The sequence below is a fragment of the Aspergillus vadensis genome (genome assembly GCF_003184925.1).
Source record: "Aspergillus vadensis CBS 113365 unplaced genomic scaffold BO88scaffold_11, whole genome shotgun sequence".
Lineage (NCBI taxonomy): Eukaryota > Fungi > Ascomycota > Eurotiomycetes > Eurotiales > Aspergillaceae > Aspergillus > Aspergillus vadensis.
In genome coordinates, this window is record NW_020292049.1 from 740227 (window position 1) to 763922 (window position 23696).

The 23696-nt window shown below is 51.6% G+C and overlaps 7 protein-coding genes across 7 annotated transcripts; 4 read left to right on the forward strand and 3 right to left on the reverse strand.

Annotated features, from left to right (window-relative positions):
• Positions 1-43: 43 nt before the first annotated feature.
• Positions 44-1796, reverse strand: BO88DRAFT_45294 (WD40 repeat domain-containing protein). The gene is made up of 4 exons (XM_025710723.1): positions 1437-1796; positions 1039-1377; positions 371-970; positions 44-195 (listed from the first exon to the last, which is right to left on the reverse strand). The coding sequence occupies exons 1-4, from the start codon at positions 1492-1494 to the stop codon at positions 173-175; spliced, it is 1020 nt and encodes a 339-aa protein (XP_025563061.1). The 5' UTR covers positions 1495-1796; the 3' UTR covers positions 44-172.
• Positions 1782-3840, reverse strand: aspC (septin CDC12). The gene is made up of 7 exons (XM_025706748.1): positions 3560-3840; positions 3476-3489; positions 3378-3420; positions 3157-3319; positions 2780-3090; positions 2208-2716; positions 1782-2156 (listed from the first exon to the last, which is right to left on the reverse strand). Exons 1-7 carry the CDS (start codon positions 3599-3601, stop codon positions 2087-2089), a joined length of 1152 nt encoding a protein of 383 aa, XP_025563062.1. The 5' UTR covers positions 3602-3840; the 3' UTR covers positions 1782-2086.
• Positions 3841-4125: 285 nt separating this feature from the next.
• On the forward strand, positions 4126-7374 carry BO88DRAFT_404958 (snoRNA-binding rRNA-processing protein PWP2). Its single transcript, XM_025706749.1, has 5 exons — positions 4126-4195; positions 4296-4408; positions 4477-4972; positions 5020-5267; positions 5316-7374. The coding sequence occupies exons 1-5, from the start codon at positions 4178-4180 to the stop codon at positions 7150-7152; spliced, it is 2712 nt and encodes a 903-aa protein (XP_025563063.1). The 5' UTR covers positions 4126-4177; the 3' UTR covers positions 7153-7374.
• A 43-nt stretch (positions 7375-7417) lies between these two features.
• Positions 7418-8866, reverse strand: BO88DRAFT_388605 (uncharacterized protein). Its single transcript, XM_025704876.1, has 4 exons — positions 8516-8866; positions 8370-8447; positions 7751-8256; positions 7418-7669 (listed from the first exon to the last, which is right to left on the reverse strand). The coding sequence occupies exons 1-4, from the start codon at positions 8838-8840 to the stop codon at positions 7622-7624; spliced, it is 957 nt and encodes a 318-aa protein (XP_025563064.1). The 5' UTR covers positions 8841-8866; the 3' UTR covers positions 7418-7621.
• A 5132-nt stretch (positions 8867-13998) lies between these two features.
• On the forward strand, positions 13999-16180 carry BO88DRAFT_404961 (WD repeat RBAP46/RBAP48/MSI1 family protein). Its single transcript, XM_025706750.1, has 6 exons — positions 13999-14187; positions 14247-14309; positions 14366-14471; positions 14522-14983; positions 15040-15525; positions 15579-16180. Exons 1-6 carry the CDS (start codon positions 14169-14171, stop codon positions 15751-15753), a joined length of 1311 nt encoding a protein of 436 aa, XP_025563065.1. The 5' UTR covers positions 13999-14168; the 3' UTR covers positions 15754-16180.
• A 610-nt stretch (positions 16181-16790) lies between these two features.
• BO88DRAFT_340530 (GTP cyclohydrolase I) lies at positions 16791-17906 on the forward strand (the record flags this gene model as incomplete). The annotated part of the gene is made up of 4 exons (XM_025703060.1): positions 16791-16996; positions 17050-17183; positions 17241-17545; positions 17604-17906. The coding sequence occupies 4 exons, from the start codon at positions 16791-16793 to the stop codon at positions 17904-17906; spliced, it is 948 nt and encodes a 315-aa protein (XP_025563066.1).
• Positions 17907-19089: 1183 nt separating this feature from the next.
• Positions 19090-21594, forward strand: BO88DRAFT_462674 (uncharacterized protein; the record flags this gene model as incomplete). Its single annotated transcript, XM_025711229.1, has 2 exons — positions 19090-20425; positions 20510-21594. The coding sequence occupies 2 exons, from the start codon at positions 19090-19092 to the stop codon at positions 21592-21594; spliced, it is 2421 nt and encodes an 806-aa protein (XP_025563067.1).
• Positions 21595-23696: the final 2102 nt, after the last annotated feature.

A 23696-nucleotide genomic window follows, 5' to 3' on the forward strand; every position in this document is an offset into this window, starting at 1 on the left:
CGTAGGCGCTGGTGGCTGATGATGATTATTGCTGACGGGGAACCTTGCCTGTTGACCGGCTGGCTCGGTTGCTGGGGTATTGTCTTGTCTTGTCTTGTCTTGTCGGGATTAGTTGATGAGTGGCTGGGCTCTAGCTTGATAGCTAGCAAGGGTCGGATAACACAGTCTAAACTTAGCGATAGACTTTGACGGTTCCTGATGGGTTACCAGTAAGCAGAGGGACAGATGGTTAGCCACGTGCAATGCGCCACGTAGTGAAAAATCAGGTACAGTGTAGAGTTTGAAAACGAGGTCAGAATGCATAGTAGTGGTAAATAAAGAGAAAGGAGGGTTGCACAAACGAAAATAGACATTGATAGCTGAGACATACCATCTGAACAACCACCAGCCCAGCAATTTCCCTTTTCATTCCACGATACAGCACTCACGGCCTTGACGCCTGGTCCGGCTGGGACACACGCGACCACGTCTCCACTGAGCACATCCCAGGCGAATACGGACGCCTGCGTAGCATCATTGCCATTGCCGGAGTCATCTGCCGCACTCCCGCTGAGGACAATGGCGTCCGCTTTCGCGAATATAGAGCGAATTCGAAGGTCGCTTTTGCGATATGTGGCACTGGTATTACCCTGACTCGAACTGACATCGTCGCCGCCAAACGCCTTTAAGAGTTTGCCGTCACTCCGGTCCAGCATTCGGATGCGCCCGTCTGTTGTAGATGCTAAAAGGGCATTGCCGTCATTGGAGCAGCGAACACTAGTAACAGGGTGTGCGAGAACATCGACAAGGGTGCGGCCCATTCGGATATCGTACACTCGGACTCGACCGTCGTAGCTTGCGCTTGCGATAGAATACGTGGGCATGTGCACGTGCAAGGAAGAAACGGTATCTCGGGCTTCAGTGAGGGTCTGGATTGGCTTGTAGGAGTTGGACTTGGTATCCCAGATGTTGATAGTTGTGTCTGCGCTGCCTAAACCGGACGCAAAAAGAGTTAGTGGTCGCGAATAAAAGCGTCAATTGGAATCGGGACGAATTTACCAGACACCACTACAGAGTCATCTTCGCCTGCGAATTGGACGGCCTCAACACGCGCATTGTGTCCACTCCAGCGTCTGATTGTTCCTCCCTGTTCGACATCCCACAGAAAGACCTGGCGATCTCCACCAACGCTGGCGAACCGGGAGTTGTCTGCTGCGACGGCAATGTCTAACACGGAGTACCCGTGCGCCTCATACTTCTGGATCGGGGACGTCGTCTCTGCGGCGGAGGCATTGTTATTGTTGGGAATAGCCCGGGAGAGGTGAATAGCACGATCTGTCGAGCCGGTGAGGACATAGGTTCCAGGATAGCTGGAGAACGTCACAGCGTTCACGGGGCCTGAGATACGTCAGAGGGGATCTAGAGCTTCTAGAGCTTACGGCGTGGAGCTAGCTTACCATTGTGGGTTTTGAGGGTGTGGGCCAGTTGAGTGGGGAACTGTTTAATTGCTGGCATTGGCAATCTTTGTAAGGACCGAGGGAATGCTCTCAGCAACAAGCGTAGTGAAGCTGTGCGGGATCGGAGATTGTTCACTGCTCGACATCCAACATCAAGGCCGGAATGCGGAAGTTGGAGACAAAACAGATGGACGCGGCTCACCGCCGGCGGGGTCCATATTATTTTAGCTTCAAGCAAATCCGCCAAAGTTACTCCGCATTCCTGCGGATCAACGGGAACCAACGGTTCATACTTGCTTTTTTTTGTTTTCTTTTATTTTTTCTATTTCTCTGCAGCACATGCACATAATTAAATCTGTATTGACATGCTACGGAGTACAAGTGGGTTATTATCGAAGATGTAGTCAAACCATCGCTAGTTACCAGCAGGCAAATCAGAAGAGCAAAATCACCAGACAACTCTGGGCGGCAATCTCGACCCAGGTTGCATGGTCCCCCTGAGCGCGCAAAATCCGAAAATCAAAAGGAAAGGAAAACATTTAAAGGGGTAGTCAGATGTAAAGATATTAGTCGAGACGAAAGCACATTTCTTCTGCTTTTTCCACAGTCCGTTACAGGCCCACGGTCGTGTCCGGTGGTCCTCTGGTATCTTAACGACGTCCATGGCTGCGAGTAGAAGAGCCCTGCAGCCCCTCGATTTCCTGCTCGAGCGATTTGATCCTGTTGGCGGTTAGCATCGTGCGGTTATAAACGAGAACTTGGAAAACTTACGCAGCATGGGTGGCCTCCAGGTCCTTGTTGAGGCGATCCCTCTCTGCAATGAGCTTCTGCTCCCACTGGCGGAACCGCTGCTCCTCGACCTTGACCTGCTCGGTGAAACGCTTGCGCAAGTTCTCCTCTTCTTCCTTGAACTTGGGGTTGTCCAGCTTCCTGGGGCGGGCCTCGCCGAATTTGCGGGTCTCCATCTGCTGTGCGCGGTAGGCTTCGTAGTGCTGCTCTTCGGTAGTGTGGATGAGGTCGAGCATGTGGGTGCGGATCAGAATCGAGCGGAGCTTCTTGAAATCGCAGTGATCCTCGTTCTCAACTTCGGCAACACCCCAGGCGTATTGACGACCCTTAACGACCCGGTTGTCGGTAGTCTTGACGTCCTTCTCGGATCCGATAACAGCGAAAGGCATGGCAGCCGTGAGGGTGCGCGCGTGAGCGGCGGCATGCTCATCATCCTCCTCGACGGGAGGGGTGTAGATTTTGATGCCCTGGGCCTCGATAACAGCACGAATCTAAAATGATCACCTGCGATTAACTTCCATTCTTCAGCACGGGACAATGGCTGAGTGGCTCACTCTCTGCTTGTAAACGGCCAGGTCCGAGGGGCTGAGGGTATCGGCCTTGGCAACGACGGGGATAAGGTTGACACGGGAGCTCAAGCGCTTCATGACCTCAATGTCGAGGGGCTTCAGGGTGTGTCCGGTAGGGCGGATGAAGTACAGGCAGGCATGCACACGCATATCGATCTTGTCCGTACGGCGAGGCTGCTGCTCTTGCAACATGTACGACTCATGCTGGTCGTCGAGGAACTCAATGATCGGTTGCCAAGAGTCACGGTTGTTGACATAGTCTCCGAATCCGGGGGTATCAATGACGGTCAGGCGGACTAGAGCGGGAGGCAACCCGCAGCGTTAGCAGCCAGTCCAGCGGTGAGGGTGTTGTGTGTATGAACCTTTGAAGAACTTCTCCTCCAGCTCAGCCTTGGTGATCTCAATCTCGACGGTGCGGTCAATCTGCTTCTGATGACGGCGCTTGTGGTCGGCGTAGTTCTTGATGGTGGTGGAGAACAGGGTGTTGATAAAGGTGGTCTTTCCCAAGCCGGATTCACCAGCAACCTATATGAACTGATGAGCATTGGGCTTCTTTCCTCGACAGTATCCCGAATGAACCAACCATGATAGTGAAGGCCGCACCCCGCTTGGCGACAATCTTGTGCCTGAATAGATTGGTTAGGATATATCATGAGTTGGCGCGCATCTGGCGACACATACCGCTGGTTGGGGAGCTATTGAGAAACGATGTTAGAATGATATTTCGGATCTTGTTTGGGAGGTTGGATATGGTCCATAACTTACGTTGGCAATGCCAATGGGGGAGGCAGTCTCGGTGGAGGACATGATGATAAAGGGGTGAGTTGGAACTCAATTAAACAGAGCTAAACAGCGGGAGTAAATAAAGACAAACGACAACCCTGGCCTGGAGGAGAAGGGCCAACGGTACGAGGGAAAAGCAACGAGAGATGGGGAAGAAGACAAGGCGAGGATAAGGGAAGCAATGGCCTGTTGGAGGGTGGGCGTGAAGGGGAAAGAGGGACTGGCGTGGATGGAACTTGGAGGACGTGCCTTCTTCTTCTTGCACTGGGTTGGTTTGGCTGGTTGGCTGGTCGGGTTGGCTGCCCCTGAATCCCCCCCAGGCAAACACCTGCAAACACAGTCGGCGTGACCAGCCCACCCGGGGATGTTGGCAGCCTCAGGCAGATGTGAAACGATAGTTCTTTGCCTCATCGGGTTTAGTTCAGACGCTATGGCCCCGGATGGCGCTAGCACTATTGGAGACTAACGTCTCGGGACCGGAGCAACTGTTGATCCCGGCTCTTATCGCCCGCTTTTGGCAAGACGATTTTTTTGAAGATCGTCCGGATGGCAGAGAAAAGCGCTTGCTGATTGACGTGCAAACGGATTCGGTTGGCGACAATGAAGACAGATTTCAAGGTGAGCTCATTCGATTTGGCGTCTTTAGGTGGAATGTGACCTCGCAGCGAAAGGGGGTCTGAAAGTGCTGGAAAATGATCTAACAACATCTCTCGTCTAGTTCTCCAACCTACTGGGTACGGTCTATCGCAAAGGTAATCTGCTCTTTACGCCCGATGGCACCTGCTTGATCTCCCCAGTGGGCAATCAGGTCTCGGTATTCGACCTAGTCCAGTATGTCTACCGATTCTCCCTATGCTGTCAGATACAGACAACGTATACTGATGCGCCCCTCCCCGCAGCAACACCTCCTATACCCTTCCCTTTGCGCACCGCACCAACATTGACCGTGTTGCTCTCTCACCTCGCGGCAACCTCCTCCTGACCATCGACGAGAATGGTCGCGCTATCTTGACCAACTTCCTCCGCCGAATTGTCATTCATCACTTCTCCTTCAAAGGCCGTGTCTCCGCGCTTCAGTTCTCCCCGTCTGGTCGTCACTTCGCCGTCGGTGTGGGAAGACGCCTGCAGTTCTGGAACACCCCGACGACACCGGGAACTGACAACAATGGCGAGCTCGAATTTGCCCCCTTCGTCTTGCACCGTGACCTTGCCGGTCATTTCGACGTGATCCAGCACATCGAGTGGTCCAGCGACTCCCGCTTCTTGCTCACAGCTTCCAGGGACTTGACGGCTCGGGTATGGAGTATGGACCCCGAGGAGGGCTTCGAGCCCACTACACTGGCTGGTCATCGCCAGGGCGTCAAGGCGGCGTACTTCTCTGCTGATCAAGAATCGGTAAGTCTGCGCGCAAGAGTGATTGAGCCTAAGCTAATCGCAAATAGATCTACACAGTCAGCTCCGACGGAGCCCTTTTCAGATGGGAATATGTGACCAAGAAGAACCCGGAAACCATGGATGATATTGCGGAGGCTCGCTGGAGGATTGTTAAGAAGGACTTCTTCATGCAGAACGATGCCAAGGTCAACTGTGCCGCCTTCCATGCGCCAACCAACTTGCTGGTTGTCGGGTTCTCCAACGGTCTGTTCGGACTCTATGACCTCCCGGAATTCAACCAGATCCATCAGTTGAGGTATGATTATCGGCTAAATACTGAGTTACAGAACTGACTCGCGTCTAGTGTCTCCCAGAGCAACATCGACTGCGTTACGATCAACAAGTCGGGTGAGTGGCTGGCGTTTGGCTCCTCCCAGCATGGACAGCTGTTGGTATGGGAATGGCAGTCAGAGTCCTACATCTTGAAGCAGCAAGGCCACCTTGACTCCATGAATGCATTGGCCTACTCCCCCGACGGACAAAGAATTGTCACTGCAGCAGATGATGGAAAGATCAAGGTCTGGGACGTCAAGTCTGGTTTCTGTCTCGTCACATTCACGGAACACACAAGTGGAGTTACGGCTTGCGAATTCTCGAAGAAGGGAAATGTTTTGTTTACAGCCTCCCTGGACGGCTCCGTAAGAGCATGGGATCTCATCCGTTATCGAAACTTCCGCACATTCACCGCTCCATCCCGGTTGTCCTTCTCATCGCTTGCTGTTGACCCCAGTGGTGAGGTGGTTTGCGCCGGCTCTCCGGACTCCTTCGACATTCATATCTGGTCCGTACAGACTGGTCAGCTGCTTGACCAGTTGGCTGGTCATGAAGGTCCCATTGTTACCATGGCATTTGCTGCAGACGGCAGTCACTTGGTGACCGGTAGTTGGGATCGCACCGTGCGTGTATGGAGCATTTTCGGACGCACACAAACCAGTGAGCCTCTTCAGCTCCAGGCGGATGTGCTGAGTGTGGCTTTCCGACCTGATGGAAAGCAGGTCGCCGCGTCCACCTTGGACGGACAGCTGAGTTTCTGGTCGGTGGAGAATGCCGTGCAGGTCGGTGGAGTGGATGGTCGCCGTGATGTGTCCGGCGGACGCAAGATCACCGACCGTCAAACGGCTGCTAACGCCGCCGGAACCAAGTCCTTCCGTTGCATCAGGTACAGCTCCGACGGTAGTTGTATTCTCGCTGCTGGAAACAGCAAGTACATCTGCCTGTACGACGTGGCGACAGGCTCTATGCTGAAGAAGTATACCGTGTCGGTCAACACCTCCCTTGATGGAACCCAGGAGATCCTCAACAGCCGTGACATGACCGAAGCTGGCCCGCGCGGCCTTATTGATGAGACCGGTGAAGCCTCCGACCACGAGACACGTGTGGACCGCAACCTGCCTGGAGCCAAGCGTGGCGACCCCGGAGTCCGTACGACTCGTCCCGAGGTCCGCGTCACGGCAGTCGACTTCTCGCCTACCGGCCGTGCATTCTGTGCAGCTTCCACCGAAGGACTCTTGATTTACAGCTTGGACTCGGACCTTGTATTCGATCCCTATGATCTCGACATCTCGATCACACCGTCCAGCATCCTGGCCACCCTGGAAGGCGCCAAGCGAGCTGCTGTAACGGGCGAAGTGAACGACGATGACACCTTCCTGAAGGCATTTATCATGGCATTCCGTCTGAACGAACAAAAACTCATTCGGGCAGTCCACGAAGCCATTCCTCCCTCCGAAATCACCCATGTGGTCCGCTCGGTGCCTACAGTCTACCTTCCCCGTCTCCTCCGCTTCGTGGCTCATGCCGCGGAAGAAACGCCCCATCTCGAGTTCAACCTGCTGTGGATCGAAGCGCTCTTCAGCAACCACGGCCGATACTTCAAGGAGAACTCGAGCAGCTTCGCGCCCGAGCTCCGTGCGGTGCAGCGCGCCATCGACGAGATCAACAACAGCTTGAAGCGACTCACTGAGAAGAACATCCACAACCTCAACTACCTCCTTTCAAGGCCGGTCCTTGCCGGAAACAAGAAGCCTGATCTGGCCATGAGGGCGCTGGGTGAGACTCTTGAGTCGAATGCGAACGACGAGAAGATGTCCGATGCGGATTCGAACGAAGAGGGTGAAGGAGAATGGGTGGGTCTTGAATGATTGTTATGTTTGTTTGTATTTGTCCTCTGTAATCTTAGACCTTCCTGTTCTGTGTTTACTCTCTCCCAGCCGTCTTTCTGCTTTGCTTTGCATTTGCGCCTGGCGTTTGATCTGTGGTATACCTGGAGATACAAAAAAGAGGGACAGCAAAAAGTTGGGAGTATTGCTGTGTTTATAGGTCTAGTTGACCGTATACTGAATATATGAGTATAATAGAAGTAATCTTCTGTTCAGTTGCCTACTAGCATTTATGTAGTAGTAAAGCCCGCATATCAAATTAATATCACAGCTCTACACCGCTGCCGTGTCCGAGTCTCCCGTGGACATACATGTACATAAACGGAAACTGACAACCTGAAACAACATGCACTATATATACCACCTTCCACAAGCAGTTCTTCCCATTCCCCAGACACCGAACAGTCCATTCTTACCCCCCAAGCAACCCATTCCCACACTCATAGGTACATCACAAAATCGCCACCGCATTAGGCGGACTAGCCACACCACCAGGAACCTATACAACCAAGCAGCCCAATTAGCCCCATCAACCACACACCAAAGACAACAAGTAGAAAGATAGTAGGTATAAACTCACCTTCAACGGCACACTACACAAAAAGAACCCCCACCTCCCCTTTTCCCTACAATACGTCGCCAACTCCTCCAAATCAAAATACTCCCCAATAGGCATTCCCCACCCAGCCAAACACCACTCATGCAGAGTCATCCCCTTTTCATGTTTGATCGGCGCAGGCTCCAAACTCGGCGTATCCGACGCTACAGCCGCAAACTGGTTCTCCCATAGCCAGCGCAACATGGCCTCTCCGTTCTCGATGCCCGCGAAGCTAGGCGCGGGGCGGTTGCCAATCTCTTCCTCCTGGGCCGGGGTGAGGGCGTTGAAAGCGGCCGTGAAGCCCGTGCGGATGAAGAGGATGTCCCCCGGACGAGTTTGGATGTTGTATTCGGTCATGAGTGATTGGAGATGTGAGAGGGGGATGCTGCTGGTTGTGAAGGGCGTTAGGGGGATGGAGTGCGTGTTGGCCCAGTGGGCGTAGTCGAGGAGGATGCCTCGGCCGGTTATGCCGCCTTTTTTGGCCCATGCTGTTTCTAATATTAGTATACTAAGTTGCTTTGGTTCCGGGTAGGTTGTAAATATATTGGCAGGAGTAGGGTTGAAGGTGGTGGTGGTAGTGGTGGTAGTATATAGTACGCACCATCAATTCCCAATACACCCGACGACTTCAACTCCTCCAGACAATGACCGTTGAAGTAGCATCCGTGCGTTTGGTTTCCTACACATTCATAGTACCCACGATTTAGTAATCTAAGTAGTCACGCAGTAACGTAGGGGAAAGGGTACCATAATGTCGAAACCCATCCCACTGGGTACTCGTCTGGGTATTAAAGGTCAACACATCATCATTCACGAACCGCGGCGCCTTATTTATCAATTCCTGGACGAACGGTTTCCGACCAAAGCTGGAATGTCGCACACGGTTGAGTGGCAGATCCAGGGAAATGCGCACCCCGTCGCGGATTTCCTCGGTTGCGGCTTGTCGAACGGTTTCCGGGGTTAGTAGATTCAGCATCCCCAGGTCGTTGTTCGCCGGGCCGAAGAGACCCCAGGCGTTTCCTGGGGGACCGTTGGGGTCGAGGGTTAGGTTGTCGAAGGTAGGGAGGGACATTGTATCTTGTTTTGGTTTAATTGAAGTGTAGAGTTGGAGGAATGGGGAATCAGATGGGAGTTAAAACTATATAGTAACTTAGGGTTCGGATACTTTTCCAGCTTCGTTTCCGCAGAGTCGGGGCATCTCCGATGATCTACTGTAAATGTTGGCTTTCCCCGGATTATCGTTGGAATGAGGTCAATGCTTAACTTAGTTAACACTACTGCTATTCCTTTTGTTGTTCTCTGCATACAATGCGGAGATTAATCAATCCAACCATGGTACATAGTCCATCATGTCATTCGGGTATCGAGCCACTGGTGGTGTTGCCTATCATCTACATCCTCTGTATATACCCCAGCCAACCTATATCCCAACGTCACGGTTGAACAACCAAATCCATCATCGTATAACACAGCTAATTCTAATTCTCTCCGGCCACCGCCGCTCCGCGACCGCGACCGCGTCCCCGGAATCCGGTTCCCCTGTCTCCCCGCATGTTGTTCCCACGACCGCGGCCTCGTCCAGAGATGCTCTGCGGTGGTGGCACTTGCGAGTAGTTCTTGGGCCGGAAGTTCGGATTATGGTTGAGCACCCCGGCTTCCGGGTCGTTGTCCACGGCGACATATCCGCCTCGCGTGCGCGCCGGTCCTCCACGTCCACCACGGCCGCCTCCATTCATGCCTCCTCGGCCTCGACCACCGCCTGGCGATGCTCCGTTGGGCTGAGGCCGGAACGGCAACGTGGTTTGAGCACCCACGCCATTGGAGGCACCACGTCCACGTCCGCGACCGTTACCCATGCCGGAGACTGCGCCGCGGTAGGAATTACCCAAGGGCGGTGGGGCCGGGGCTTCTCTCAGCTGTCCCTGCCCACCGGGCCCAAGCGGAGCACCATATCCGGCAACAGTCAAGGGCGTTTGCTGAGACTGCTTTTGCGCGCTGTTTGATGCACGCGTGTTGACGGTCAGCTGCCGGTAGGAGACGTTCAGCACCGAAGACGCCAGAACCGTCTGGCCTCGGAACGGAGAGCAGCGGTCGCCGAGTGTGGTACCGCTCATGAACGAGACGTCAAAAACCACATCAAGGAGAAGGGCCCGTGGTGTCCGGGTAAGGCCAACAACGGTGCCTCGAGTGGCGATGGGGACCTTGCCGGAATCTTGAGCATACACGACCCGATCTCCCAGCTTGAACGTCTGGTTTCCAAGTCGCTGCTCAACGTCGGACGGCCGCAGCAGGGCACTGCGGGGCAGGCCACGGACCGCCTTCACTTCCATGGGTGGCATGCTCTGGAGCAGCTGGTCGGCATCTTGTTCGATCAATTTCACGAGGTCAGAATCAAGCTGTTCCGCATCCAGAGGGACACGCTCGAAGTTCTTCGCCTCAATTGACTTCAACCAGTCTCGAATTTCCTTCATCTTCAAGAGGGCAGTCTCTTCGGGATAGAAGTCTGTAGGGGTGTACCGATCATTCTGCGGATTGCGCTGAATGCCCGCGATAAACTCAGGGAATTTGATCATATACTGTTGTAGGAGCTCTACAGCCTTAGGGCTGAATTCCCAGCCAGAGTCTCCACGGCGAGAATAGCCGAGAACCTTTTGCTTCCGGGCCTCGAACTTCAAATTGAGACCCAGATTGACACGCTGCCCTTCGACGTCAACGGAAAACGACGAGGTGATCTTGGCTAGAACCAAGGGATTAAGCCGCAAGCTACGAGCAATGGCGTACGACGGCATGTAAGGACACAGCTTCTCAGCATCCCTGGCTCGGTCTCTTCCAAACTCCGGTTCCCGAACCTTCACCGCTGCAATCATTCCATTCACCTTGCCATGATCATGACCCGTAATCTGAACGGGCCGTCCATAGTTATATTCTCCGAGCATGAACGCCCGGGAGTTTTCGGGGAACTCCTCTTCAATGGGTAGGGCCTCCCGTTCAATGAATCGTTGATCCGGGTTGATCACATCGTCAACCACCAGCTGGAGAGCGTAGTCGGTTTCTTGCCCGGGAATATCGGCGAATTCCTTGACCGTAGCACCCTCATCGGTCTTGATCAAACCCTTGAGCAGCTGAACATGCACCATCGACTCGACTGGGCCGATAATGGTACCAAGTCTTTTGCTGTAAGACGATTCGATCCGCTCGGCCTTTCTCTTCCATTGATCAATCTGAGCAGGGGTATGGGGGATGGAAACAACATGCCCCGTAGGTTCCGGTAGAATATAATCGAAAAGTTCATCTGATACACGGATCACGAGCGCTTCTTGCAAGAACGGGTAACCCACATGGACGCGCTGCCCAAGTTTCTGTTTGGCCAACTCGACGCTCGACCTGCTCCCAGGATCGAGCAATGTAATGACCATGCTCTCATTGCGGCTTTCCTGCTGGAAAACAGTGACACCGTGGTGGCCAAGTTGACCAACATGAGGCAGCGTCTGCAGACTAGGGAAGCCAGCCAACGCTGCAGCCCCCATTTGCACGCCGTCCATCAATCCGATGTACGGCTCGAGTCCATCCATGGTCGGCAAATCGAAGATGTTCTCGATGCAGTGGCAGTTCGGAATGTCTGGGAACACGCCGGGAAGAGAGGACGGATAGATAAACTGCACCTCCGGAGAGTAAGTGAACTTGAGACTGGCACCGAATCCATTTCGTGCTTTCTCCTCCGGGGTCAGCAGGTGCTCCCTAGTTGCGAGGGCATCCAACAGGCGACGTTCTTCAATAAATGGAATCTTGACAACTGCCTCCCATTCCATCTTCTTTCCATTCATATCCAGTTCAAAATCACGTGGGTAAAAATCGATGATTGGGGAATCCGGAGAAGTCATCAAATCCCGGTATGCCGCAGGAACAGTCTTCTTGCTTCGGTCAGGCAACACACCCATCAGCTGCTCATACGGCCGGAAGGGCTTGCCAAGTCGAAAGTTGGTATCTGCCTTGAGGCCTTTCTTTACGTCTGTGAAGAGTCAGTCAAAACATTCGGTCTCTGCAGAGGTTCGACACTAACCGGAGATCATCGGTGCGTAGTGATACTTGAAGAACCACGGCCAGGATGCAATGCCTCTGTAGTAGTAGTACAGAACCCACTGGAGACCCTGTACATAGTTCTCCGTCAACTCCCTCATCTCCTCATGGCTATCAAGCCCCCAGCCGAACTTGCCGACGTAGTAATTATTCTTCCATTCCTGGAACTTCGCTTCATACTTCTTCTCCGCCGCTTGCTGGGCTTCTTCGGGTGATAGCTCCTGGACCTTTGCATTGTCGTATCTTCGGATAATCCGCTGAACCGCAACGGAAGCCTCTTCATCCTCATCATCGCTGTCGTCATTATCATTTCCGGGGAGCTGCACGCGGATGAACCGATCACCATGTTCGTCTGCGACGGTCGTCCACGGTAGCCGAAGGTCATCCGCTAGCTGCTCCACAAACTTGCGGTCACGAGCCGGCAATGAAGAAGCAAAGTCAAGAGGCTTCGTTTCTGCTGCCTTTCCAGGTCGGTTCAGAACGTACTTCTTGACCTGCTTGAATAATTCCTTCTGGGCAGGAGTGATCGTGAAACCCTTGGGCTTCTCCTGGGGTTCTGTGACATCGCCTTTCTTGGCCCGAATCCACTGCGCATCTGAGTACTCGTGCTCAAAGAAACGGAACTCGACATCGCTCAGAGCATCCAAAAGGATGCCCAGTCGGTCCATCTTGATAACACCTTGTTCGTTAATGTAGCCACCCATCTTGGGCAATGATTCCTTATAGATCTTGAACATGAATGCCAAAGCGCCCTCGTTAATATGCAGATTGGGCAAGTTGGGCAAAAAGTCGTTTCCAACAAAGAAAGCCATTAGGATGAAATCGTCAATAACCTTTTCCATGTCAAAGGGAAAGCTCAAAACACCTTCCTGTTCCAACTCCTGAAACTCCAACTCCAGGTATTCTCTAACCATACACAGATGCAAAAGAAAGAAGTTCTGGTGTTCAAGCTCCTTAGATTTCTTCTGAACTTGACGACCGAAGGTAACTTCTTCACGAAGCAGGGAAAAGTGGGGGTCGTGACTCAGAAGCCCCAACATGATCAGGTCAGCGTCAAGGCCGTACAAACAGTGACGGACGTTAGGATCGTAGAGAGGCTGTGCTTTCGCATGCCGGATGTACTCCATGATCTTGTGTTCACCTTCACCTGGAACTTCGTGGCCAGAAAGCACGATCTCGACTCCCTGCCAATCCTTGTCTTCGGAGATCTTCTTGTTGATAAAGTATTTCAATTGCTCGGTTAACTTGGCCATAAACTCAGTACCGGGTGTAATGCAGTTGCTGTCAAAGGCTTCCTCCTTAGGCATCTCGATACCCTGAGCAATCGCCTTCTCCTTGGCCGTCTCAGCATCCAAAGCCGTCCGGAAACGTCGAGCACGCTGCTGGTTCATCTTGGCTCGCGGAGCCACACCATCGACTGCCATGAAGAAGAGCTTCTTAGGCTTGATCTTGCCATACAAATGCTCGATATAGTTAAAAATAGCGATAAACATCTTATCCTCGGTCATGCGAAAAGTCGGTGAATCGCTGTCCTTGTGTGTACAGTTATGAATAATTCCATTCATATCCAGGTATAGGTTGTCGAATTCCGGTATACGGTTCTCCGCGATCAACATAGAGATCGCGGGATACCGCTCGCTCAGCCAGCGGAAGAACTTGGGAACACCCATGGCGGAATTTGTAAAAAAGAGATATTCGTAGGCGATACAGGCGTAAGATGTATAGGAAGAAAGGAGTGTCCTTGCGTCGTGGTCGTCGTAGTAGTCGTCAGGATTCAATGAAGCACCCAAGCTCGGAGGCAAATCATCCAGCGCACGGCAATGCGGTCGTAGACAAGCAGAAACGACTGGGTATCTTCAGAGAACGTATGACAGTAGAATACAACAAGGGAAGGAAGGCAAACAAAAAGGAAATATGGGAGAGAAATGGGGCGACGGGAGCGCCGAGCAGAGGTGAGAGGAGGGGCAAAGTGAAGATAGATGAGACCAAGGAATGATGACTCTTCCAAGTCACTTTTGTGACCTCAGCCATCCGCCGCCGAAGCTCAATCAGGTGGTGCCAAGCCCGCCTACCCAACTGGGTTTAGCGGCCCCGGGCGCCCATTAACGCGCCGCCAAAGGGAAAGTCGCGTTTCTCCAGTGCGAACAGAGAGTGAGAGCTTCATCCGCAGCTCAAAGCTCTGCTCTGCTATCCTGCCATTCCCAGAATCCACTTGGCTATCTCAACCCCACCTCTTCTACTCCGCTGCATCACGATCCTGAGCAATCGGCTCTATCTGAAAGTATTCTGATTCTCAGCCTTTTTAACCGTCTTCCCCACAACCATGGAGCCTTACGACGATGGTGAGAGGTGCCCCCCCGGATTCTGTTGCGCGAGCTTAACTAATCCTCACCCCTGCTAGGATTCATTGAGGAGCAAGAAGAGCAGGAGGAGGAGCGCACCGAGGAGAAGATCATTAACGAAGGTGCGTTGCCCAATCTGTAGTGGGGTGTCTCCCGACCTTACTGATGAGTGGAACAGAGTACAAGACATGGAAGAAGAACGCACCTTTCCTTTATGACATGATCCTGAGCACGGCATTAGAATGGCCCACCCTCACAACACAATGGCTACCTGATAAACAAGAGTATGCGCGCCCATTCTATTCATTTCCTTATTGATTTTAACGTCCGGCAGTGTTCCCGATAAGCCTTACTCGACCCATCGCCTGCTGATTGGCACTCATACCTCGAGTGATGCACAAAACTACCTGCAGATTGCTCATGTACAGCTCCCTAATCCGACTGCGCCTAACCCAGATGACTACGATGAAGAGCGTGGGGAGATTGGCGGATACGGCGGCAGCTCAAAGAAGGCGCCTATGGAAATTAAGTTCAACATCGTGCAAAAGATTGATCACAAGGGTGAAGTCAACAAGGCGCGATACCAACCACAGAATCCCAACATCATTGCCACCATGTGCACAGATGGCCGTGTAATGATCTGGGATCGCTCAAAGCACCCGAGCTTGCCTACAGGCACAGTCAACCCTCAGATGGAACTTCTCGGCCATACTCGCGAGGGTTTCGGTCTCAGCTGGAGTCCACACACTACTGGTCACCTTGCTACAGGTAGCGAGGACAAGACAGTCCGTCTTTGGTAAGATTTGATTAAATTAATGGAACTCGATTACTCAGGGCCTAACCGCTGTGCAGGGATCTGACGACATACACGAAGGGTAACAAGGCACTTAAGCCTGTTCGGACGTACACCCACCATTCTTCCATTGTCAACGATGTTCAATATCATCCTCTGCATTCTTCGCTCATTGGAACGGTATCTGATGATATCACACTTCAAATCCTCGATGTGCGTGAGGCCGAAACCACACGTGCGGCTGCCTCAGCGGAGGGTCAGCACCGTGATGCCATCAACGCCGTTGCGTTCAACCCTGCCGCAGAAACGGTCCTGGCCACCGGATCGGCTGATAAGTCGATCGGCCTGTGGGATCTACGTAACCTGAAGACCAAACTGCATGCGCTCGAATGTCATAACGACTCCGTGACTTCGCTCTCTTGGCATCCATTTGAGGAGAGCGTACTGGCCAGTGCCAGCTATGACCGCAAGATCATGTTCTGGGATCTTAGCCGGACTGGTGAGGAGCAGACCCCCGAGGATGCCCAGGATGGTCCTCCCGAGCTGTACGTAACGCTTCCCGTATGGTACCATGTTACCCTGCTGACACTGTTTCTAGTCTGTTCATGCACGGCGGCCACACCAACCGCATTTCGGATTTCAGCTGGAACCTGAATGACCCGTGGGTGCTCTGCTCGGCGGCCGAGGACAATCTGCTGCAAGTGTGGAAGGTGGCAGATGCGATTGTCGGCAAGGATCTGGAGGATGTGCCGACCGAAGAGTTGGAGCCATGAGCTACCAGATTCAGATGTAAATTTGCATCACTGCTGGCATCTAAAGGGAATGGCTCGCTCGTCTCACTTCATGTACTTCTTGATGGGGTTGCTACAAACATAGCGAGAAAGTGGGAAACAAACATATGACAACGAATTTTGCTGCACAGTCGGATTTCAGGAGTTTAGTGGCTGCAATGTAATATATGAAGCCTAGCTTAAGTACTTAGTACCGCATCATTCATCCCCGCAGACAATGGTTTCCCTTTCTTGGGTAGAATGCCTCAGGCACCGTCCCGCGTGATGTCGACATGATGATTGGTGCCCCACTTTGGAGCGTTTTTCTGCCGCTGCCAATCGGAGCCGCATTGACCGAGCTGGATGGATTTCTTTGCAAGATAGTAGAGGAGGTGGGTTCAGATAGACGAGTTTATCAATTTTAATTATCCAATATATTTGTATGCAATGGCGAGCAGTCCCACATTTAGTCATTATTAGAACAAAGCATTCCTAGCAACAGAACAGAATCAGTGACAGAATCACCTTGGAAAATCTTACTACTTATGGAGGGGAAATTCTCGACAGGAAATTGGAGGAGAGGAAGCTTAATCAGCCCCGCCAAGCTGCCTGTGAGTGGCTGCAAGCCAAAGGCGGTCAGCACAGCGATCACGCCGCCGTCCGAAAAAGCGGAGGGGTTAGAAAGGGAAATCAAATCATTGAGTCGCCGCCCCTTCGAAGGTCGGAGTCATTCTTAGCTTTTTCGGTTTTTTACACTAATCCTCTTCCTCCTTCCAGAATCCTTTTCCCTCCTTGTGCTTACTGCCATGTCTCTGACATTGTAACCCTTTCTTCTCCTCTCTCACCTCCTGCAACCGTTCTTCAATCCCCAAGGCGTTGCTCAATCTACTACTGTCTACGCCGCCAAAACCCACATCTCCTCCGTCTTTCAGTTCCCTCTGCTCGCTTCCTACTTTTCTCCTCACACCAAAATAATCATGGGCTCTGGAACGTCTCCCCCTCCTCCTGGCCCGAAGCCTAGGTCTGCCATACCCTCTCATATGCTGAATGGCGGCTCTCCTCTGCACGTCTCTACCAGCCCCTCTACCAGCTCGCGCGACGCTCGGGAGAGGGAAAGTCTCAACTCCTCCATCCTTTCGTCGTTCACTCCTCGCATCCCGGTGGAGTTCAACCTGCCTGCCTCTGCCTCCCACCCTTCCGGGGAGTCCCTGGTAGATGATACCCCCCGGGGGTCTACCTCTGCTAAGTATGTCGCATCTGCGAGATGGTATCAATCCATTCACTAATTGCGCGATTCAGGCCGACATTGAATGATCCTCCCCGCGATCCGAGAGATGAGGCCGGTGCATTGACCCCGCCTGCGACTGTCAGCAGACCAGCAAGCCCTTACACCCTCTTCCCTCCAATTGACTTCGATGGACTGAGTTGGCCTTGTAAGTGTTTGTTGATGCGATTGGGTATCTTTCAGATCTAACGCTTTCCTTCCTCAGGCCCCGGTACCAGGGAGCGACTGGAGTCGTCGCCCGAAGAGACAGAAGAGCGCATTAAGAAGCTCGCAGGAGCTGTTCGGACGATTTTGGAGTGTGTCGGAGAGGACCCGGAAAGAGAGGGCCTGCGCGAGACCCCGGAGAGATATGCCAAGGCCATGCTCTACTTTACTAAGGGCTATGAGGAGAATGTCCGGGATCTTGTCAATGGTGCGGTCTTTCATGAGGATCATGACGAGCTGGTGATTGTCAAGGATATCGAGGTGTTCTCGCTGTGCGAGCACCACATGGTTCCCTTCACTGGAAAGGTAAGACTGCTTTCTCGGGTACGAGGGATAATGATGCTAACCGACACCTTTTTGATAGATGCACATTGGCTACATTCCTGATCGCCGGGTGCTTGGCCTCTCCAAGTTGGCTCGTCTGGCGGAAATGTTCTCTCGTCGTCTCCAGGTGCAAGAGCGCTTGACCAAGCAAGTCGCTCTGGCTATTTCCGAGGTTCTGAAACCCCGTGGTGTTGGTGTTGTCATGGAGTCGTCCCATCTTTGCATGGTGATGCGTGGTGTGCAAAAGACCAGCAGCACTACCACGACCAGCTGCATGCTTGGCTGCATGCGGTCGAGCGCGAAGACCCGGGAGGAGTTCCTGACTCTGCTGCACCGCCGATAATCTTCTCATGCCTACTCAACTTCCTTACGACACTTACTACTTCTTTACCCCCTCGATTTAACAGTGGATGGTATTCTTGTTTCACGGAGTTTTGGCGGTCACCTTTCAACAGGTTCTTGGATTGGCATTCTATTTTACGCCGCGCGGACGGAGTGTTCTTTTGCGTTTGGACTGTCTTGGCTTTGAAAATACTACTTGTATAGATATATTCTGTCCTGCGATTGCGATGCACAGATCATCGTCATCTGCTACCCTCGCTCGATTGTTTCGATCAACAACGGAGAATAACTTAGGGCAGGAGGGCGGCTCTTGCCGTACACCTCGGCTGCAAAATTTGGCGCTGTGTCGAGGTTGATTCAACATTTGTTTTAATATCTTCTCAACTGGATATAGGGATATGTGGGATGTCTGGACGACGTTATGCTGTGGGAATCTTATAGCAAACAGCTATGTATATTCGAGATAAGATCAATCTCAACAATTGACTATTCAGCTCAGTCTGCTTAAAAGTACTCTATTGTGTATACGCTGCAAGCATACTTGTATTTTCCCCTAACTGCAAGTGTTTTGGTATTTACTAAAGCATTTGATTACAAAATTTCAAGTCTTCATGTTAAAGCAACTCTTAGGAGAAACAATAGCACCACCAAGACTCTCATCATTTTTTGATTAGATGTATAGTAACACAGAGCCGTGGCTGAAGTATATGCAAGCGAATATACTATGTACTACCGCGGAATCCTAACATGGAATGCATCCTAGGAGCATTACCATCACACTACCCTTGATGCTGTACACATCTTATCTACTCAGCCTCCCAGCCAGTGAATTAGAGTGACTCGGCATTCATTCACTGCATAGGAAAACAGTGTTTGTCCATCTCCCATGGCAACTCTGTATCTATTCACTGCTTTGTATACCAACTCACATCTCATTACTCTGGGGTTCCTCATCGACTACTACTGCTCCCCAACCTTCTCTTTTTGTGGTGTTGTCAACTAAGTATCTCCGGTCAGTGCTCTGTTCAGGATAGTTGATACACGAGTATCGCATCGTTCATGTAAGGACTCTCTTCTTCAGAATCAACCCCGTTCTACAAGCGGATCCAACTGATCACTGCAGTGCTCCGCGTCAGCATTTTCGTGCTTTTCTGATTGGCCTTGCACGGCGACACATTCACAAAATGACTACTCCCACTACCCAAGAGGATGTGGATGCCGCTGAGTGCTTGCTTTTTCTTGCGGGCTCTAGAGAGAGCAATCAGACACCAAATCAGTGCAGCGATGCCCGTCATACTAGAGCACATAGCACACAGAGCACATTGAGCCTTCCTGGTGCTTATGCGAGCGGTTGTGATCAGCGCTACACTCAAGTACAGCTCCCTCCCCAAAGGCAGATCACTCCTCCAACACAGCTCCCTCCTCGAAAGCGACAACAGTTCACTCATCCAGCACAGTTACCCTATCAAGCACAGTATCTCCCTCAAGCGCAGTATTTCCCCCAAGCACAGTATTCTCCTCAAGCACAGTACCTCCCCCAAACGCAGTATCTCCCCCAAATGCAGTATCTCCCCCAAACGCAGTATTCGCCTCAAGCACAGTATTATCTCTCGCAAGCACAGAACCCCCCTCAAGTACAGCTTTTGCCTCAATTTCAAGTTCTCCCTCAAGTACAGAATACTCCTCAAGTACAGCTTCCGCCTCAAGTGCAGAATCCCCCTCAAGTGCAGAAACCCTCTAGAGCGCAGAATCCCCGTCAAGTGCAGAATGCTCCTCAAGTGCAGAATCGCCCCCGGGCAAAGACTTCCCATCGAGCACAGAATAATTCTCGACCACAGCATCCTCCACAAGTACAGCACCCCCCTGGGCGCTCAAATATCGTCTCGAACCCCTCTGGACCACCGAAAATCTCCCCAAATCCACAGAATTCCAACCAGCAACAGGGATCCTCCGCAGTACCAGCACAGCAACCCCAACAACTGGGAGCAAACATTAACCCCCAATTAGCGCTGCAGGCATATCTAATCCGCCAGCAGTTAATCGCCGGTATTCAGCCAGAGAACATTATACCTATGTGTCAGCAGGGAAGCAACACAAAAGTAAAAACACCGGCCATTGTACAGATAACCAACGAGGGTATTAAGGTGCCGAAAATTCCCCCTGCACAATTCACTGGCAGCTTGCAGCCAATCCCTCAGGACCAGTTGGCATCCATACCCCTGCAGCCAGCGAGGGCAGTGGAAGCAAGGCCGCAAATTGCTACTCAGACTGGGGTTTCGAGCAATAACTTCATTCCAGCAGTGTCTGCTAGTGCGTTGAACCCAGATGGGACTGATGCCAGAACCGTACAACAGCAGCCAGGAGCCATCGGCCATCCAGAAACCATGACTCTCCCACAGCAGCCAACAATTATCCGCCGCCCGGAAGCCAGAATAATGCCGCAGCAGCCACCGGATCTTGGTCGTTCAGAAGCCAGGACTGTACCACAGCAGCCAATAGATATCGACCATCCGGAAGCCAGTACTGTACCGCAGCAGCCACGAGCCACTGGCCACCAAGAAGCCCGGACCGTATCACAGCAGCCACGAGCAATCGGCCAGTCAGCCTCAAATATAGCTTTGAATGAAAATGCCAGAGTCCAGCCAACCCCTCAACTTCTAATTCCTAATCTCCCCCATGGGGGGTATGACCTCCTGCGACATTTCGCATACCACCCTCAACTTGCTCTTGTTCTCACCAGTTACCTCGACGTCAATGATATAGTCAACATAGGTGCTGTATCTAAACCCATTCATGACTTCCTCTGCGCATATATCGGACATATTACCTCAACCTATGCAGCAGCACGCCACCATCTCTCTTCCATTACCTTCCCCGTCCTCTGTTATCCTAGATTGTGCGCCCAACCCAGAAAGTGGCGTACCTTCCAACCTCAAGACCGCCAGCATAACCTAGATGTCCTCTTGCCGTCCATCCGATGGCTTCGAATGCTTTCATACCGCGAGAGCGTTGTGCTAGATATCATGGCCCTCCTCCACCAAGCTGGCTATAACCTCCCGCCGGCAGCCTATCAACCTATTTTGAAAATCTGGGCTTTGATGGATATCCCAGACAACGAGCGCCGGGAGTGGACGATCCGTAACCGGTGCGTTTGGCAAGATGGGGACATCTTTCTCGCTACACTCTTCCTGGTCCAATTGGATATGTATTTGCGCCAGAAGCGCGACCAGCAAAGCAATAGTATCCGACGACTCCTAATGGCACAGCCTACCCTTACCTTCCTACATAAATATATCCAAGGAACGGTGTTGCAGACTCCTATGGATGTTTTGGCTGAGTATGTGCGCTGGAAATATGCACCTGAAACTGCTACTCAGGGGGAAAGGGTTATTTTCGGCGTGCCGATGGAGGACGCGGGCAATTTGCAATATGAGTGGTATGGCAAGAAGCGTGGAGTGGGAGTGGGTGAAGAAACAAGGGTCAGGCTGCGCCGCCCCGATGAATGCATTCTGCTAGAATTGAGAAGAAGAGGCCTGAGTCCGCATGATATGTATGTGGAGTTCTTCGTTTGCAATCGTGGTCATGTTTTCTTTCCTGTGGATAGGAAGTCAGTGTCTTGGGTTGCGCAGATGAGGGAATATGTGGCGCAAAATGGAGGCAACTGGATGGATGCTGTGAGATTGGATTGATTGATCTTACATTGTGGTGGAAGTACCATTGGAATGTTGTTCGGGCAGGCAGATTGTGGTATGTAGTTTAGGGTGGAACGATTGTTTTTGTTTTTTTTTTTTTTTTTTTTTCTCTTTTTTTCCTTTTTCTTTGATTTTCCTTTCTTTGTGTCGGTGGCATTACATGGGAGTTATGGTCATGAAATTGATGTCGCAAAAGCAAAATAAGATACTTTAAAGTTAATTATAAAGATAATGTCCAACCTTTCATACTCTGTAGTGGCAATTTATGTTACTATCAAAAACCGCTGATCAGAGTTGCACATTTTATCTGTCTGGTCAGCATAATAAAATCATCTGACCACTATCTCGTCAGATAGACAAGCATCTTGCTAGTTACATTTAAAGAGCTCGAGAACAGATCTTCGGTGGCAGATCATGCCAGATAGAGTCGGTGTCTCACATTGCCTGATATTGGAGCTAATGTAGATACTTCCCTTCTGTATGTAGCATTCTTTGAATCTGCCTGATGGAATGAATGCAAGTCTCTCAAGATCGTGTAACACTAAGTGTCTGGCTGCGGTCTGATAATTAGTATAAACAAACATCTCCTGACCCTACAGGCCTATCCGCAATAGACGCCAAGTCACATGGTATGCAAGGGCTGAAGGGCAAAGGAAAGGGGATGCCAGACCAACCTTTGTAGTCTTCGGAATGGGCGTTTTACGCTTTAAGGTTCGGATCGACGATTGTGTAGCCCCGGGGAAAGCTTGCTTTACGCCCCAGAAACTTCGATTGGTTGTTGAGTCTTCATTTTATATCTGCTGCTGAGCAAGTAATGTGTAATGTAGGCTAATGTAAGCAGCTAGATGATACGTAACTGTTATTAACAAACAACCAACCAACTACAATTACGGGTGAGGTAAGCGCTGTGTCTCGTGATTAGCGGATCTCGAAGTACTACTTGTGCAGGAAGGTACATTTTACATCCATGATGACTTCTCCTTATCTTACACTTATTGGAGTTTGTAACGTGCAATCAAATCTCAGTTGTCACGAGAATCCACTACTTTCAGTGAAATACATGGAGCTATCGAACCAACAGGAAATATTGCCTCCAAAACACCCACTACTGATACAGAAACCTCGCCGTTTGAGAAGTAAAAGTCGACATACTCAGGACCGGCTATGCACTCCCTCAAGACAGAGCTTTGTCATTGTTATCAAAAGCCTGCTTGATCTGATCTGAACAGGGAGTTGCCTTAGCATAGACGTCCGCAGGGACGTGCTTCTGGGCTTCCTCTCCAAATTTGGAGTGCTCATCCCGGAGTGTATCAAGGAGCGCTCTCGCATCTGAGGCCACCCCAGCCTTCTTGAATAGAGGCGCCTGTACATGAAAAATATTAGCGTATCGAATCAGTGTCGTCGGGGGGCAAAGGGCACCATACCTTGTTCTGTGATGACTTCACTGCGTCCAGGAGTTCCGGGCACATTTCCTGGTAGGCCTGGTAATATTTCTCGGCCTCATCATCATTGAAAGGCTCGTCTTGCTGAGCCAGGTTCTGGCGAGCTTTCTGGGCGGAACCCTTGGCTGTCTGCACAGAACTTCTAACCTTGAGGCTGGGAAGCATCCCTCCCTGGTAGTTATCTAGGGACTGTCGGGCATTTTTGATGGAAGTGGTAAGAGCGTTCATATCCGAGACAGCCTGATTGATGTCTTTGGCGCCCAGCACAGGGGATACTGCGAGACAGGCTCCGGCAGTGAGGTAGAAGGCAATGTTGCGGAAGAGCATCGTGGGCGAAACGGTGAGTTGGATGAGTGTAATTGGCTGACAGTCTAGGTCCTTTCGTATGCAAGATTCAAATGTATTCTGCAAGGTAAGACGGGTTGGCCGTTGACTACGGCTTTATACTTCTTCGCTTGAGAAATTACCAGGGAGGGAATCCATGGAAAAGCCCCTTACATATCTGCATGCGAGTTATGGCTTGTTAGGTCTACACATCGGAAATCCTTAGAGCGTAGGGAGGAGCGCATCAAAAATGTTGATGTTGGAGCTAGTGCTGCAAAACTATTCCACTAGTAGATTTTGGTGTCGTGTAATCTCGCATCCCTTTTTTGATCC

Bases quoted from the DNA above. Each gene is read 5' to 3' on its own strand.
- BO88DRAFT_404961 (XM_025706750.1), top strand. The intron at 14,984-15,039 runs GTAAGATTTGAT...ACCGCTGTGCAG, and splicing joins GACAAGACAGTCCGTCTTTG to GGATCTGACGACATACACGA. The intron at 15,526-15,578 runs GTACGTAACGCT...CACTGTTTCTAG, and splicing joins CAGGATGGTCCTCCCGAGCT to TCTGTTCATGCACGGCGGCC.
- BO88DRAFT_404958 (XM_025706749.1), top strand. The intron at 4,409-4,476 runs GTATGTCTACCG...CCCTCCCCGCAG, and splicing joins TCGGTATTCGACCTAGTCCA to CAACACCTCCTATACCCTTC. The intron at 5,268-5,315 runs GTATGATTATCG...ACTCGCGTCTAG, and splicing joins AACCAGATCCATCAGTTGAG to TGTCTCCCAGAGCAACATCG.
- BO88DRAFT_45294 (XM_025710723.1), bottom strand. From the start codon at position 1,494: ATGCCAGCAATTAAACAGTTCCCCACTCAACTGGCCCACACCCTCAAA. The intron at 971-1,038 runs GTAAATTCGTCC...CGTCCGGTTTAG, and splicing joins TGACTCTGTAGTGGTGTCTG to GCAGCGCAGACACAACTATC. The intron at 196-370 runs GTATGTCTCAGC...GTAACCCATCAG, and splicing joins GGCTGGTGGTTGTTCAGATG to GAACCGTCAAAGTCTATCGC.
- BO88DRAFT_388605 (XM_025704876.1), bottom strand. From the start codon at position 8,840: ATGTCCCTCCCTACCTTCGACAACCTAACCCTCGACCCCAACGGTCCC. The intron at 8,448-8,515 runs GTACCCTTTCCC...ATGAATGTGTAG, and splicing joins GGATGGGTTTCGACATTATG to GAAACCAAACGCACGGATGC. The intron at 8,257-8,369 runs GTGCGTACTATA...TATTAGAAACAG, and splicing joins GGGTGTATTGGGAATTGATG to CATGGGCCAAAAAAGGCGGC.
- aspC (XM_025706748.1), bottom strand. From the start codon at position 3,601: ATGTCCTCCACCGAGACTGCCTCCCCCATTGGCATTGCCAAC. The intron at 3,320-3,377 runs GTTGGTTCATTC...CAGTTCATATAG, and splicing joins GTGCGGCCTTCACTATCATG to GTTGCTGGTGAATCCGGCTT. The intron at 3,091-3,156 runs GTTCATACACAC...CTCCCGCTCTAG, and splicing joins GGAGGAGAAGTTCTTCAAAG to TCCGCCTGACCGTCATTGAT.